The 15,944-nt window shown below is 52.9% G+C and overlaps 1 protein-coding gene across 8 annotated transcripts in view; it reads left to right on the top strand.

Annotated features, from left to right (window-relative positions):
• Positions 1-1,604: 1,604 nt before the first annotated feature.
• Positions 1,605-15,944, top strand: part of POU2F2 (POU class 2 homeobox 2) — a 24,057-nt gene continuing 9,717 nt past the window's right edge. For 3 of the 8 annotated variants that reach the window (XM_044921988.1, XM_044921992.1, XM_044921991.1), the window contains exons 1-4: positions 1,605-1,671; positions 1,776-1,810; positions 1,950-2,006; positions 5,334-5,450. In XM_044921988.1, the coding sequence (XP_044777923.1) occupies positions 1,614-1,671; positions 1,776-1,810; positions 1,950-2,006; positions 5,334-5,450 (267 nt within the window). In that variant the 5' untranslated portion in view covers positions 1,605-1,613. Of the gene's footprint in view, positions 1,672-1,775; positions 1,811-1,949; positions 2,007-5,267; positions 5,451-5,694; positions 5,977-15,944 lie in introns of all 8 variants that reach the window. The other 5 variants (XM_044921990.1, XM_044921989.1, XM_044921987.1 and 2 more) reach the window with 3 other exon arrangements.

Below are 15,944 nucleotides of genomic sequence, written 5' to 3'. Positions count from 1 at the left end.
GGGAGGGGGAACCTCGTCAGTTTTCCTGAATTGTGCTTATATCGATTTACACTCCCACGAGCAGTGTGTGACCTGGCTTTTTAATCAAGAATTTTAAACCAGAGCGGCGTTTCATGTCGAGTAACCCTCGATTGCAAAATTCCTGGACATTTTTTTTTTTTTTTTCCAGTTGCTGAGGACGTCCTAGCTCTTGTTAGCTGGCCTTCTTTCAATATCTTGGGCGCGAAACGCGCTTGAATTGGACAGCCCCTTTGATAGGGCATCGTGGTTTAGGCAGGGATGTGGAGTGAGTGGTGGGGGAGACCTTGGGGTCAGAGTCAGGGTCACGAGTAAGGTCTGAGGCCAAGCTGGGAGTCAAGGTCAGATGAAGGACTTGTACCATCTGGGTGGGAGTTGGGATTCAGGGTAGGTAAGGGGACTGAGAATGGATAGGGAAGAAGCCTAGGTTTGTGTGGGGTCTAGGACCAGAAAGGTTTGGGTTCGAGTCGGCGTCAGTCAGGGTGAACTTGAGTAGGGGTGACAGCTGGAGATGAGGTGGGTGGAAGTCACAGCAGGGGGCCCACTAGACCATAGCAGTCCTGATGAGAAGCGGGAACTCTGGAGTCATGAAGACAGGTGTCCAATTGGGGCACTTCTGCTGTCTCACTGTGCACTCGGGCCCTCAGTTTCCTCCTCTGTAAAATGGGGGTAATATTAGCACCAACTGCTACTGTGAGCTCTGAATCATACTTAACACTGTGCTCAGCACTGGTAAGTGCTCACCTTTCCCTCCTCAGCATCACAGTGTTGTGAGGGAAGAGCAATGCTTTGTGGCCCCAGGGCCAGCTTGCTGTTTGCCCCCTCCCCTCATGTCCTGGGTTTATGGGAAGATAGCAGGGGATTGCATTTGTAGGCTGGGGCACCCAGCTTGGATCTGGGCGTGCAGTGGGGATTCAAGGCTTAAGTCCCGGGTGAGGCCTAGGAGTAAGTCCGAGGACCTGGTCAGGGGCAGAGCCGGGTGGTGTTGGAGTCGGAGTTCCAAGTGGCGAGTGGGGCTGCCGGGCCTGTGAGCTGAATGTGAGAAAGGAGGCCGGGAAGCCAAGTGGGGGTCAGGTGTGGACAGGAACATTGTGGGCTGGGGGAGGGGCAGAGGGCGCCAAATCCCACGCAGAGTTCAGAAGACTCACTCCTTTGGGGATGCTGCAGCCCTTCACACCCCCAGGCCCCACTCAGAGTGGAAAACATGTCTCACCCGAAACCTGGTGAGGCAGGACGGGCACGCCTCGGGAGGAGGCCTGAGGCTGACTCGCTCCTGTGGAACATCACCCACCTCCTCCTGGGCACCGAAGCCTTCTCACGACCACCGGCTACCTCCCACCCTGCCCCAGGGCCTCACGGGAGGTGGCCCTCCCCGTGCCACCTTCTGCAGGGCTGAAAAGGATCCCTTTCTTGTCCTGCCAGAGGAGGGCAGAGGCCCAGTGAGGAGGGCATGTCTCCTGGAAAGAGGCACTTACAAGGTGGCAGGGAGTGCGGGGGATTTGGAGAGAGGCTAGGGTGGTGCTGGAAGAGGGCCCAAGAGCCCCCCAGGCTTCCCTCACCCCACTTACATCCTTCTTTTGTCCCCAGAAATAAGAATGTCTAAGCCCCTGGAGGCCGAGAAGCAAGGTCTGGACTCCCCCTCAGAGCACACAGGTGGGTGGGGAGGGGAGCAGGCAGGGCAGGGGGCCTGTGGGGTGGGGGGAGCTGAGGGGCTGTGGGGGCACAGGTGACAACTCACTCTTTCCCTCTCGTTGCAGACACTGAAAGAAATGGACCAGACACTAACCATCAGGTCAGGAGGGAGTGGATGAGCAGGAGGGGTTGGGAGGGGCAGAAGGGAACAGAGGGGGGCCCCTGTGGGGGAGGGGCATGGTGTCAAAAGCTGCTTCACCTCACTCTTCCCATTCCCCACCCCAACTTTTTCTTCCCAGAACCCCCAGAATAAGACCTCCCCGTTCTCCGTGTCCCCAACTGGCCCCAGCACCAAGGTAAGAACCTATCAGAACGGCCAGGGCAGGGGAACGAGGAGGGTGTCCTGTGATGGGTTAGCGTCTGGGAGAGGGTCCCGCACATCTTTGTGGGCCCAGGGCCTGAAGGGGGGGCACGGAGCCCCAACACCTTGGTGACAAGACTCCTCCCGCCCCTTCTCACACTCAGGCTCCCGCCCCAGGCCTGTGACTCACCCAGGCTCCTTCCCCTTCCCTGGGGGGTGGGGGTGGCCAGGGAAATCCCCCCCAGAGCCCCAGGGCGATGAACAACAGGAAGCTGAGGGCCCCGCCCCCATCCCAACTTCCCTGACAGGGGCCTGCCCTACCCCCAGCCCCCCAACACACACACTCAGGGGCCAGCCAGTAGAGGGGGGTATGGGATGGGAGGCAGACTCAGGAAGGATGGCTGAGGTTGATGGGGAGGCTGGAAGTGGCCAGACAGAACAAATCCCTAATCCAGATGGGACCCTGCCTGTTTCTGGGCACTGCTGGGCTTCCTGAGGTGTCTGGGGCCCAGGCCTCCATGCTCCAGCCTGGTGGGGGCAGCCACAGGCCCAGAGGCCTGAAAGCAGCATGGAGGGCAGGGGCAGAGGGGTCCTCTGCAAGGGATGGGGTTGGAGGCCGGGAACTACTCCGTGACCTTGGGAAAATCACTCCCCTCCTCCCCCCACCGCCCCACCACTGCTGGGCTTCTCGGTTTCCTCTTCTCTAACATGGGGGGCTGTCAGATCCGATGGCCTCTGAGGTGCCCTGATGCAGCTTAGTGGGTGGGTATCTTGTGCTGAGTGAGTTGGCCAGGGCCCAGGGGAGGAGCTCTGGCTCTGGCCTCCTTCCCTCTGCTCTTAGGCGCAGTTCTGGCCTTAGCCCTCACAGCAGAGCGCGTGCCCATCGTCCTGACCCTTTCCCTCCTCAGCTGTGTCTTTGCAGCCCCTCCCAGCCCCACGGCAGCCTTGCTTCTCTGTGGGGAAACCAGGGGAGCCCTGGGAAGGAAGGGTCCTTGCCGCCCTTCCCTGGCCTGGACCCTGGTTCCTCGGGAAAACCGGAGGCAGAGAGGGCGTTGACCTCTGACTCCGGGCCTCTGTCCACACCTCGTCCTGTTTGAGGGCAGCCTCTGCTTTCCCCAACTGCAGTGATTCATGTGCCCCCGTCACAATTTCAGACACATCCACACACCACCGTGTACAATTACTTACATCACAATTGTGTTAATTGGCTTCAGTTTTAAAAACATTTTATTACGGAAAATGTGAAGCAGATACAAAAGGAGAAGAAAAAGAGTATAATGAAAATAAGCCCCCAGGTGCCCATCCATCAGCTTCAACAATTTTCAGCTCATGAACTGGCTTGCTTTTTCAGCAACTCAAATACGTGTTTTTTAAATGGAAATTTCACGAATGGAAAACCAGCATCTCTTGCCATGGAAATAAATACAATGATTATTTTTTTTAAGTAATCTCCATGCTCAACGTGGGGCTCGATCTCACGACCCCGAGATCAAGCATCTGTGCTGTACCGACTGAGCCAGCCAGGTGCCCCAACACAATGATTATTAAAATGTACCCAGAGACTCTTGCCTGCTGACGGGTCTAAGCCTGAGGCCTTTCCTTCATTCATTAGAAAGGGAGATGAGCAGTGTTGGGGGTGAGGCGTTAGAACTATCCTAGCACCTAATGGAGGCTTTCTCAAGAGAACCAGAAGGAATGAAAGAAATCTGAAAGAGGACTAGTATCCTCACCATGTTGGTTGTTTTTTGTTTTTTAACTTTTAATTGGAATGTGACACATGCAGAGATCCTCAGTGGGTTTTCACAAACTGAACACCCATGTTGCCCACACCGGGTCAAGAGGCAGAACACAGCCAGACTTCCAGGGGCCCTCGAGTCCCCACCAGGGGATGCTGCATCCCTGCACCCCGTAAACTTTCTGACATTTGTCTCCATTCCCTGGGCCATGCCACTCACCCTCTGTGATCTGGCCTTTTCCAGGCCTCTGTTCATCTCACTCTGAATTCCAAATGCTACACCCCCCTGCCAAGCTGCTATGTCACCTTGCACAAGTCGCTTTCCCTCTCTGGATCCCCTTTTGCAAAATGGTGCTGGGACATCGGGCTGAAGGATTAGGGATCATCCTTCAGCCCAGTGTCCCCTCTGGGCCCGAGAGTGTGATTCTGCAAGCCATGCCTCCCCCCAACCCCACATGTCCTTTACCAGCCGACCTCTCAGGCAAGCCAACCGCGGTATGGCCTTTCTGTCTAGGAGAGGAGGAAGGCCAGGACTGCTCTGTGCTGGTCTGTCCTATGTATTTGATGCAAGGTGCATCTACATCCTGCACAGAGAGATGAGGAGGGGCTCAAGGGACTTCTGGGGTGGAGGCTGAAAGCTGGCAGCATCTGGGCCACATCTGGCCTGTGTATGTGCTTGGCTGGTCCTGCCAGCGTTTTTGGCGCTTTTTTTTTTTTTAGGTTGTTTTGGGTTTTGCTTTAGATTTTGAAATGAATGGTTGGTGGGAGCAGAGGAGGAGCTGGGCAAGCTTCCCCTCCAGGAGGGCCGCACATGCCGCCAGCCCACCTCATCCTCGTCTGCCCACGCCACCTGTTCGCACTGTCTGCCTCTTTCCATACTCATTTGAATTCCGATCCAGGTTCCAAGTCGGTGGTTTTTTTTTCATAACCTAAGACCCGTTCTTCCAATGAAGTCCTACTTCATTAATGAGAGATGCACCTCTGGCTAAAGCAGATGAGGGAGGGGCACCTGGGTGGCTCAGTTGTTAAGTGTCTGCCTTCAGCTCAGGTCATGATCCCAGTGTCCTGGGATCGAGCCCCACATCAGCTCCCTGCTCGGTGGGAAGCCTGCTTCTCCCTCTCCCACTCCCCCTGCTTGTGTTTCCTCTCTCACTCTGTCTCCCTCTGTCAAATAATAAATAAAATCTTTTAAATAAATAAATAATAAAGCAGATAAGGGATGGGGACCCAGAACACTATTCTTTGATGCCCCGAGTCCTCTGCTGGCAAATTCCCCATTTTACAGATGGGGAAACTGACCCCCACCCCCCAGAGGGGAAAACTGCTCTCCAAAGGTGCCTCTCTCCTGTTTGATGCAGGGGTGTGTGTTAGCCCTCCTGATTGTTGAGGAGCCTGAGGCCAGAGGCAGGACTTAAGATCCCCAGCCGGTAGGCAGGGCCTTGCCTCTACACCCCAGCCTACTCCTCCTGTGCTGGCCCGAGGCTGCCGTTGCCACACACGTGCCCTCTCTTTGGTTCACAGGTGGGCATTCTCTCTGGCCTCCACTTAACATTCTGGGGTCCCGGACCCTGCCTCTCTCCCCCCCAGATCAAGGCTGAAGACCCCAGTGGCGACTCAGCCCCAGCAGCACCCCCGCCCCCCCAGCTGGCTCAGCCGCATCTGCCCCAGGCCCAACTCATGTTGACGGGCAGCCAGCTAGCCGGGGTAAGTACTCGGGGAAGGACAGGGAACGTGGGCCTCGACCAGCCGCTTCCCATCTGTTACAGGACCCGTGGCAGGGGCTGTCCCGCCAGGGCCACCACCATGCTCTCACACCCTCCTCCTGCCCTCCTCAGGCCTCCTGGAGGACTTGCCCCCTAACCTGCTTGGCTCGGGCACTAACCCCTCTCTGCCTTCTCTGCTCCCCCGCCCCCGCCCCTCCTCTGGCCCTGCCGCCCGCACCCCACAGCTCACGGCACTGATGCCAGCTCAGCAGCAGCTCCTCCTGCAGCAAGCCCAGGCCCAGCTCCTGGCCGCCGCCGTGCAACAATCCAGTGCCGCTGCCGCCGCCGCCGCCGCCTCCTCCTCCTCCTCCTCCTCCTCCTCCTCCTCTGCCTCCTCTGCCTCCTCCTCGACCTCGCAGCCCCCAGCCTCCTCTGGGGGGGGCGACCTGCCACCTCCACAGCCTGCCAGCCAGCCCCCCGGGACCCCACAGCTCACCCTCTCCCAGCCCATCCAGCTCACAGCACAGGTAAGGGCAGCCCTGGGGGGCAGGCAGCACAGGGCCCACGGAAGCATGGTGTGCAGGGGGCTGACCGGTCTGCGTGGACTCTTCTGAAGGCCGGTCATGTGCCAGGGAGCCACGGGGGATGCTGCCACCCGTGTCTCAGTGGGGTAAATCAACGCTCAGAGGGAGGACGTCCTCCATGTGATGGCATGCCTGGCTAGGCGCTTTCTGTGTATCTCACTGAGGGCTCCCAGCCACCTGGGAGGTTGGCCCATTATCCTCAGTTTCTGGCTGAGGAAACGAGGAGTCACCTCCGTGGAATGGTGCCCATGTGGGCCCAGAAGGAAAGGCTGAGACTCTGAGCCAGCACCCTATAATGTGTGCTCTGGCGTATCCAGTGAGAGATGCTCTTTCAGAAAAGGGGCCCGTGGCCGCTGGGTCAGGGAATGCTGCACCGCTCTGGCCATTCTGGAGACTATTGGCATATACTGAATCATGAGTTCGTGGCTGTATTCATTTCCCGGGGTGCCATGACAAAGCCCCACAAACTGGGTGGCTCTAGGGAGAATCTCTCTCTGCTTCTTCTAGCTTCTGGTAGTGCCGGAAATCTTTAGCATTCTTTTAGCTGGATCGCTCCAATCTCTGCCTCCTTGGTCATAGGGCCATCTTCTGTCTGTGCCTGTCTGTCTCTGCATTCACATTTTCCCTTCTTATTATAAGGACACCAGTCGTTGGATTAGGGCCGACCCTAATGACCTCATTTAACTTGATTACATCTGCAAAGACCATGTTTCCAAATACGCTTGTATTTACAGGCACCAGGGGTTAGGACTTCCGACAAGTCTTTTTGGGAGACCCAGTTCAACCCAAGATAGTAGCCCACAAATTTCCTGTAAGGATAGTTTGTGGAACAGAGTAGGTAGAACAGAGCATCCCCTCCTGATGGGCCTGCTCTCTCCACCCGCACTTTTCCCTGTCACCCACTTGTGCTATCTGCCTGGGTTCCATAAGCATTTGAGTCTGTGGCCCATGTTCCAGCGCAGTGAAGGTCCTGAGAAGTCCTGCAGCAAGGAACCTTGTTTAACTTCCCTTAACCCTGTGTTTCCCACAATGACTGCTCTTTGGATCGCTTTTCTTTCTCTCTATCCACCGCCTTCCATGGAACCCCGGGGGCAGACGCTGTCTACACAGAGAAGGTGTCCAGCACCCACAGTTTGTCCCTTGACAGAGTTCAGCTTCCAACGGGCCCATTCCACTACTGACCAGTGCTTCCACTGAAGACTGTCCTTAACGCTGAGCTGGGTCTGCCTCCTTAGAGCTTCCCACTTCTGGGCCTGCTTCTGCGGAGACACACAGAGCAATCTGTGGCCACTGCTCTGTGATGGCTCTTCCAGACTTAGCCCCTGGTGCCTGGCTCGCCACGGTAACTGTAACTAGAGTCTGGCAGGTGCTGCCTTTGTAGCAGGCACTGTGCTAACGGTGACCTCCTAGAATCCACAAATCCTCATCCCCGGCGAGGTCACCCCAAGGGGCAGAGCGGCCTGGGAGTCAGGGCTCAGACCACATAATCTGGGGCTGCTGCCAGTAGCCATCCTTCCCACCTCACCCCGCCCACCGCCCCCCAGAGATCCCAGCAGCAGGGGGGGCGCCTCTCAGCACATACAGCTCTCCATGGAGCAACCCCAACGCTCAGGGCTCCTCCCTCCCCCAGGTCTCAAGTATCCCTGCCCCTGCCCCTGTTCTCCTGTCTGCCTGGAAGTCGGCTCCCTCCCTTTACCTGGACGGCTTCTTTTCAGCCTTTAAGCCTCAGCTTGGGAGTCCACGCCTCCAGGATGTCTTCCAAGACTTCCCTCCCTCCAGCTGGTTTGATTTCCTGCCTCCTGCATTCTCCCGAGGCCCCCAGCCCTTTTCCTTTGCTTCTGGCCCTAATCACCAGTGCTGGGTCCAGATATGCCCGAGGAAGTGTCTGTGGAAGGGACAAAGACTCCAGGGAGGGAACAGGGACAGAGCAGCCTCGTACAGACCAGCAGCAGGCATTCCTTCCGTTCATACACTCCTAGAACCACCTCCTCCAAGCTCCCTGCCACCTGCTGTCCCGCCCAGACTCTGATTCTCAAGGCCTCCTCCAACCCCTTCCTCTCGCTCCCGTCCCCAGCTCCGATCTGCTCGGGTCTGCCTTTTGCAACTGCAAAGCTGGGCCAAGGTTGTTTTCTGGGAGTTCTGTCACCCTGTGACCTCATTTCCCTGACAAATGTTTATCCCGTACCACCAAGAGCTGTAGGCACTGTACCGACCAGCTGCCGTGGGTACCACAGTCCTCCTGCCTTAGCTGCCCACTGCAGCTCCAGCTGTCTCACCCCTGGGCTTGACCCCTCCCTCTTCCTCAGCCCATGTCCCGTTCCCACCCATCTGCTTCCCATGCCCACTCCGCTCTGTCCCGTGGTCATTTCAGACATTTCCCGGCCTCCCGTGTGTCAGGCCCTGGTGGGAAGCTAAAGGCTTAGAAATGACTCAGACGCTTCCTTGCCCCCTCAGGGTTCCCAGTCTTCTAGGGAAACAGACACACCAATGAACCACTAAGAAATGTTTTACTTGAACAATACTAAGAAAGTCAAAAACACCCCTAGCCCTATCATTTTAAAAATTACATAAAGTACTAAGGGAAAGTCCCCCATCTGTCCCTCGAATGCCAGCTTCCAAAGTAATGTCAGTTAAACCATTTGGCAGGAACCTTCCCTGCATTTTCCTAACTCGTATAGAGAAAGGGATGATTATAACACACTTCTATAATTTGTGTGTCCAGCACTCAGCACGGTGCTTTCCACCAAGGGGGCCACGTGGATATTTACTGAATCAATGAGGGATGCAGCTTTTCAATCAAGGGTAGGGAAGACATCTCTCCGGGGGACTAATTCAGAATGTCTGGGGTAGGGGTAGGCATTGATTGAAAATTTACATTAACCGTTAAAACATCATTTTGTATTTGGAGAGAAAAAAAAAATCCCTATTTTCATAATATGACCATGGCATATAAAGCTTGACAAAATCTTTTAGGCGGACAGGACCTAGTGAGTACAGGTTTCCCAGAGAAACCTATTGGATGTGGTGGGAGTGTGGGAGAAGACAGGTGACCTGTGTCTGAGGGAATCAGAGAAGGCTTCCTGGAGGAGGTGGGATCTGACCTGAGCAGGGACAAGTAGGAGTTTACCGGGTATACGAAGTAGAGAAAGCTGTTCCAGGCAGGGAGCATAATGTGAGAGAGCGCAGTGGGCTCTGGGAGTTGGGGTTTGGGGGCCAGCAGTGGAAGACAGAGCAGGATGGGCTAGGAGGGGTGGTGGCTGGACCAAACTCCACGCCAGGTGGCTGAAGAAGGAAAGGGGATATTTGGCTCAGACCACCGAAGAGGCCCATCCTGGAACATGGGGACTGGCCCCAGGGGTCTGTCTCTTTTTTCATTCTGAGGCAGGCAAAATAGGCGCCTGCCCGCTTCGACTTGCAGCCACTTGTACCCGGGGAGATAAAACCCTCCCACTGGCCAGGGTTGAGTTAATGTCCTCAACCCCTGAGAAGGTAGGGTCAGCCCCCCTGGACCATGTGACCTGAGAATGGGGGAGGGCAAGTCCCCAAGAGGAAGAGGTGGATGCTTGAGGAAGGGGCAGTGGGTGCCAGGTCAGCCACACCTGGAGGTGTGTTGTCAGTGTGCCCACAGGCCCTGGAGTCCAGGAGCCAGGCCGGGGCATCCCAGTCGCCCCACAACTGCGGGATTGGGGTCTTCTGTTGCTCATCTATCCTGGCATTTTAACATGAAGCAGTAGCATGGGATATAACACAGAATGTACGGAGGTTGTTTTTGCTCCCTGTTGGGTGGGTCTCGGTTTGTGGGTGTTCTGCCCCAATCGCTGGGACTTCCTGGGCTCCGTGTGGCAGGGTCACCTTTGGGGAAGGAGGCACATAGAAGAACCCCTGTTAGAGACAGGCCACCTGTGCCCATACCACCTGCCCCCCCCCCAAACTTTAGGGCTTCCTCTAGTGAAATGACTAGAATAACATAGTCATTCATCCAGCCCTTATTGAGCACCTTGTATATGCCAGGTGCCCATTCATGGCCCCGAGGGGACAGCTGTGAATGAGGCAGAGGTGGCTGCCCTTGAGGACCTCATGTTCTAGTGGGGAGACAGACAGTAAACAAGTAAACAAACGAACAAGACTGTTTTGGAGTGAGTGTCCTGAAGAAAATGAAATAGGCTGGTGTCTTCCAGGGAGGTGGTTAGGAAAAGTTTCACTGAGGAGGTAGCCTTTGAGAGCTGAGGCCTGAATGAGTCAGTCATGAAGAAGCCAGGGGAGAACTGAGGAAAAGGCAACAGCAAGTGCAAATGTCCTGAGGTGGAAGGCAGCTTGACATCAGGGCACAGAGAAAAGTGGTATGTCTGGAGCAGAGCAAGTTAGCAGGAGACAAGAGGTGAGGGGTCTTCTAGGACAGATTAAGGGGTTTGGAATGAATGCCAGATATGATGGGAAGCTGTTGGGGGGTTGTTAAACAGATGAGTGGCATGAGCCAACTGACCCTTTACAAAGCACCCTCCAGATGCCATGGGGAGAATGGACTGTGGGGGACCAGAGTAGAAGCAAGGGGCCCAGTGGGAAATGCTCGCAGGCATCCAGGCGGGGAGGTGAAGGTGATGGTGGGGGTCTAGAATGCTATTTTATATGGATAGGGTAGATCAAGGATGACTCCTAGAATTTTGGCTTCAGCAACCGGAGAGTGGTGAGCTGATTTCCTGAGTTGGGGAAGACGGGGGTACACAGGGTGTTTTGGAGGGCAGGAGTAGGGAAGCAGGAGTTTCCCTTTGGACATGGCAGGGGATAAAGAGTCTATTCACCATCCAAGTGGAGACATCAAATAGGCAGACGGGCATATGAGGCTGGAGCTCAGCGGGGAGGCTGGCTGGACACTGGCAGTTATGAGTTGTCAGGCAGAGGACGGGGCTCCCGCCCTTGAGAGCTTGTGCTTGAGGGGTGTGACAGCAGGGGAGTGACAGGAGGGTGCAGGGGCAGCAGATGCTTGTGCTGGGGGAGTATGTTGTGATTTCCCAAACACCTTATAGATACTAATACTACTCAGGCCTCAGTACAATCCAGTAAAGAGTCAGACATTCTTATCCCCATTTTGTAGATGAGAACACCAAGCCCTGAGAGAGCTATGACTCAGTAGTAATGACTACCATTTATGCAGGACCACTCGAGTGAACAGAGACCAGGCTAAACATGCTACGTGTGTTGTTGCATTTAATTCCTGTAATAGCCCCAGGAGGTAAGAGTTATTGTGGTGTCACCCAAGGAAATGGAGGCGTAAACAGGGTAAGGGATGCCCACGGTCCCCCAACTGTGTGAGGGACAGCCGGGTGTCTGGCCGTCTCCAGGACACCATGCACTGTCACCCTATACAGTTAGGGAGGCCGAGGCCCAGAAGAGAGCTGGCTTCCCCCGAGTCACACAGCGAGAAGCAAGCAACAGGACCCAGGCTCAGACCCCCAAGGTTCCCAGCTGGCAGGGACCCTGGCACTCCTCCGACCGCCCTCCCACCTAGCTCCCTCCACACAGTTCTGGGCAAGTCGGGGTGCCGTTTCTCCCAGGTGGCTCCTGGGACAGGTGCTCTCTCCCTTCCCAGGCAGCCCCCTCCACCCACAGGGCTGCCTGTCATGGCTCAGAGAGTAAGGAAGCCCGTCCTCACTCTGAATGCAACTGAGGACAATGTAGTTTACATGGTCCCCCAGACACCCCCCTTCCTGTCCTCCCCGCCCTGGACTTAATTCTAAACTGTCCATGTCTTGGAATGGGGTGTCCAAAACTGGTCATAGCATGCCATCTCAGGGATGGCCGGTGAGTGTCACGCAGACACCATCCCAGTCTGGGTGGCTGCCAGAGCGTGTGTGGGGCCCTACAGTTGGGGGGGTGGAGAGTCTGCCCTGTGCGCTGGAGTGAGGCGCTGCACCTGGGCCCAAGCGGCCACAGCAGGGGCCAGGCCTCCTCTAGTTCCTTTTAAAGGCTTTTTTCCACCACCCCCCCCCCCCGACCCTCAGGTGGAACCAAGCCCAGATGGGAAAGTGGACAATTATACTCCTGTTCACCCGTGTGTCACGTAAATAGAGCGTCAGTCTTTCTGCCCGACTGTGGCCAAGATCTCAGTTGCGGCAAAGTACAGCCTGAAACACCACCAGTCAGTCCTAGGTTTCACTCATTCATTCATTGGAAATTCATTGATCACCTGCTGGGTGCCCACACTGGGGTGGGGGTGATCACAATCCAGCGATGAACGAGAACTGGTCTCTTCCCTTCTCAGCTCTAGTGGGGTGTGCTAAGCCCTCTGTGCCCGTTTTTCTCACAGGTCAGGGACGGAGCAGATGATCCACTAAATATCCTGGCCAGGGGCCCTTCCCCAGTGTCTCCACTTCCTCTAACTGCTCCACCATCTTGACTTGGTCCTAATGCGCCCCCAAGTGGCTTCAGATTGCTTGCTGCTTGTAGATTATGGAGAAATGGGGCCTCCTACTGGTTAACCCCAGTTCTGAGCCAGCACAGCACCCAGAATCTTCCTTCTGTCATTCTGCAATTTCTTTAGTCAGCAAACATTTCGTGAACATCCACCATGCCCCAGCACCTTTTTGCAGGGGGGATACAGTGAGGAATAAGGCAGACAAGTCTGTGCCCAGACAAGCACCTACCCATAGCTGACAATTGCTATGAAGAAAGGAAAAGAGTATAATGTAATAGAGAGAGATTGAGGAGAGGAAGACTCCTCATCAGAGCGGGTAGCCAGGGGAGGCCTCTCTCAGGAGGGGGCGTTTTATAGAGACTTGTGTGATGAGGCGGGGCCAATCATGTGCAGATCAAGAAGTCGGGGGGCAACAGCATGTGCAAAGGCCCTGAGGTGGGGGCCTTTTTTGAGTTCAGTAACAGGAAGGAGACCAGTGTAATTCGCTCCGAGTCAGGGAGTGAGAGTCCTGGTTGATGAGGAAGGCCAGGTCATCCAGGGCCATGGCAAGGAGTTGAATTGTCTTACAAGTGTGATGAAAACCAGTGGAGGCTTTATGATTAGATTAACATTTCAGAACAGGAACCCCCTGGAGGGGTCTGTGGATAGAATTCAGGGGAGTGCATGAACTTGGATGGGAAAAAATTATGTCTCAACTTTTACTATCCTCTAACTGAAAATGTTACGTTTCCTTCTATTATGAATAGACCACAGTAGCATTAGCAGGACTCTGTCACCGATGGAATCACAGATATTTCTATACACAGAGACCTCAAAATATTGTTTTTACTCATCATTGCTTTGAAATTACAGTAGTCATCAGACGTATTGCTTGGTCTTATTATTTAATGGGCTAATAAAGAAACCCATAGATTATTATCACAACTCAAGATGTTGGATGACTTTTTCATATATAGTTGATTTCATATGAAATCCTATGCATTTTATTTTACCCATTTTTTAACTCTGAGAAGGGGGGCAGTAGGTTTTGTCAGACACCAAGTAATTCAGAGCACAGAAAAAAATTAGAACTTTTTTGTTCAGGCTTGCAGATGTGTTGGATGGGGAAGAGAAGGGATGGAGGGTATCGGGACTGACTCCTAAGTTTCAGATCTGAGTGACAGTGAGTGGCGGTGTGGTTGGGTTATTCATTTGGACTTCTCACCATGAGGCCCCCTGCAAATTGGGATGCATTTTCCCCACCCTTTTCCTCTCTAGGGGAGATTCAGAAAGAAATCTGCAGACACCTCTGTTTTAGGCTTCTGGGGAGAAAGGGGGGTTTTCACTGAGAGTCACACTAGGGAGAGACAGTAGTTAACAAATACTTTAATCAGCAAGCTAGTCAGAAACACATTGGTGATAAGTCTTTATATCTGGCTTTATTCCTTGATTCAGCTCAGTGGGCATTTAATGGGGGCTGACCAGACTGTGTTAAGGGTTAGGGATATGAACAGAGTAAGACCTGGCCTCTGCCTTCTAGAGTTATAGTGTAGCAGAGGAAAACTGCAAATGCATTGCATCACGAGAAATGCAGGGTAGAGCAGGGTGGGTTCAGTTTTGTGGGGCCTGATTTTTATACAGTGTGCAGGTCTTTTTAGAGAAAAGGAAGACAAAATTATGAGACCAAAATTAGGTACGGGGACTTGGAAGGGTCCGTTGTGAAGGGGTGGGGGGCCTGAAATCCAGGCTTCACTCACATCGTGGCCAGGCCTCACGTGGAGGGGAGGACACCATGTGATTGATCAGGTGGAGAGGCTCAGAAGACAAGGCAGAATGGACACAGTTTCAAAGGATAGAGTATTGGGACTTCAAACCCCTTAAGCTGTATTCTTAGATGATGAGCAGCTAGAGAGAAGTGAGAGGTCAGGAGCATCTGGGTACTCCGTCCACTTTCTGAGGCACAGAGAGAAAGCAGAGGCCTTTGCTGTGGACAGGAAATAGCCTTGAACAGTCAAAACACGAATAGTTGGGAAAACAGGGATGTCGGGCAGAAATGAGTGTTCGGTTGGGTAGGTGGGGGTGGGACATCTTTATTTCTTTATTTAGGCTAGGTAAATGTTCAAAACTCAAGAGATATGGAAGGATTTACAGTGTTGCCAGTTTCTGGTATAGTTTCCCAGGTATAGTCTATGCATACCCAGGAAATCCTAGAAATACTTAAAAAAAAAATTCAAACAGTAGCACATCATACCCACTGTTCTGTCTCTTGAGCTCTCCATTCAACAGGACATCTTGGAGATTGTTCCATTTCAGGACATGAAAAGTGTCCTCGTTCTTTCTGATGAATGTATAGTATTCCGACATAAAGATCCACCCTAGTTCATTTACCTGTACCCCACTGCTGTGTGTTCAGCTTGTTTCCACTCTTGCTGAACACTGCATGATGCTAGGAATACCCTTCTAGAGAGAGCATTTTGCACAAGTGTGAATGTATCTCTAAGATAAATTCCTAGAAGTGAAATGGCTGAGTCAAAGGGTATATGCCTTTGTAATTCTTTTTTACTTTTTAAAAATTTTATTTTATTTAGATTCAATTAATTAACATATAATGTATTATTGGTTTCAGAGGTAGAGGTCAGTGATTCATCAGTCTTATATAATATCCAGTACTCATCACATCACATGCCCTCCTTAATGTCCATCACTCAGTTACCCCCTCCCCCTCCCCTCCAGCAACTCTCAGTTTGTTTCCTATGATTAAGAGTCTCTTATGGTTTGGCTCCCTCTCTGATTTCATCTTGTTTCATTTTTCCTCTCTTCCCCTATGATCTTCTGTTTTATTTCTTAAATTCCACACATGAGTGAGATCATATGATAATTGTCTTTCTCTGATTGACTTATATCACTTAGCATAATACCTTCTAGTTCCATCCACATCGTTGCAAATGGCAAGATTTCATTTTTTGATGGCTGAATAATATTCCATTGTGTGTGTGTGTGTGTGTATATATATACACACACACATATACACATATATATATACACACCACATCTTATTTATCCATTCATCTGTCAATGGACATCTGGGCTCTTTCCATAGTTTGGCTATTGTGGACGTTGCTGCTATGAACATTGGGGTGCATGTGCCCCTTCTTTTCACTGCATTTGTATCTTTGGGGTAAATACCCAGTAGTGCAATTGCTGGGTCGTAGGGTAGCTCTATTTTCAACTTTTTGAGGAACCTCCATACTGTTTTCCAGAGTGGCTGCACCAGCTTGCATTCCCACGAACAGTGTAAGAGCGTTCCCCTTTCTTGGCATCCTCGCCAATATCTGTCGTTTCCTGACTTGTTAATTTTAGTCATTCTGACTGTTGTGAGGTGGTATCTCATGGTTTTGTTTTGTATTTCCCTGATACTGAGTGATGCTGCGCATTTTTTCATGTGTCTGTTGGCCATTTGTATGCCTTTGGAGAAATGTCTTTCTTTTTTTTTTTTTTTTTTTTTTTTTTTTTTTTTTTA

This window comes from Neomonachus schauinslandi, chromosome 16, assembly GCF_002201575.2.
Source record: "Neomonachus schauinslandi chromosome 16, ASM220157v2, whole genome shotgun sequence".
Taxonomy (NCBI): Eukaryota; Metazoa; Chordata; class Mammalia; order Carnivora; family Phocidae; genus Neomonachus; species Neomonachus schauinslandi.
The sequence above is the reverse complement of the archived record's forward strand: the minus strand, read 5'-3'. Positions and strand labels throughout refer to the sequence as shown.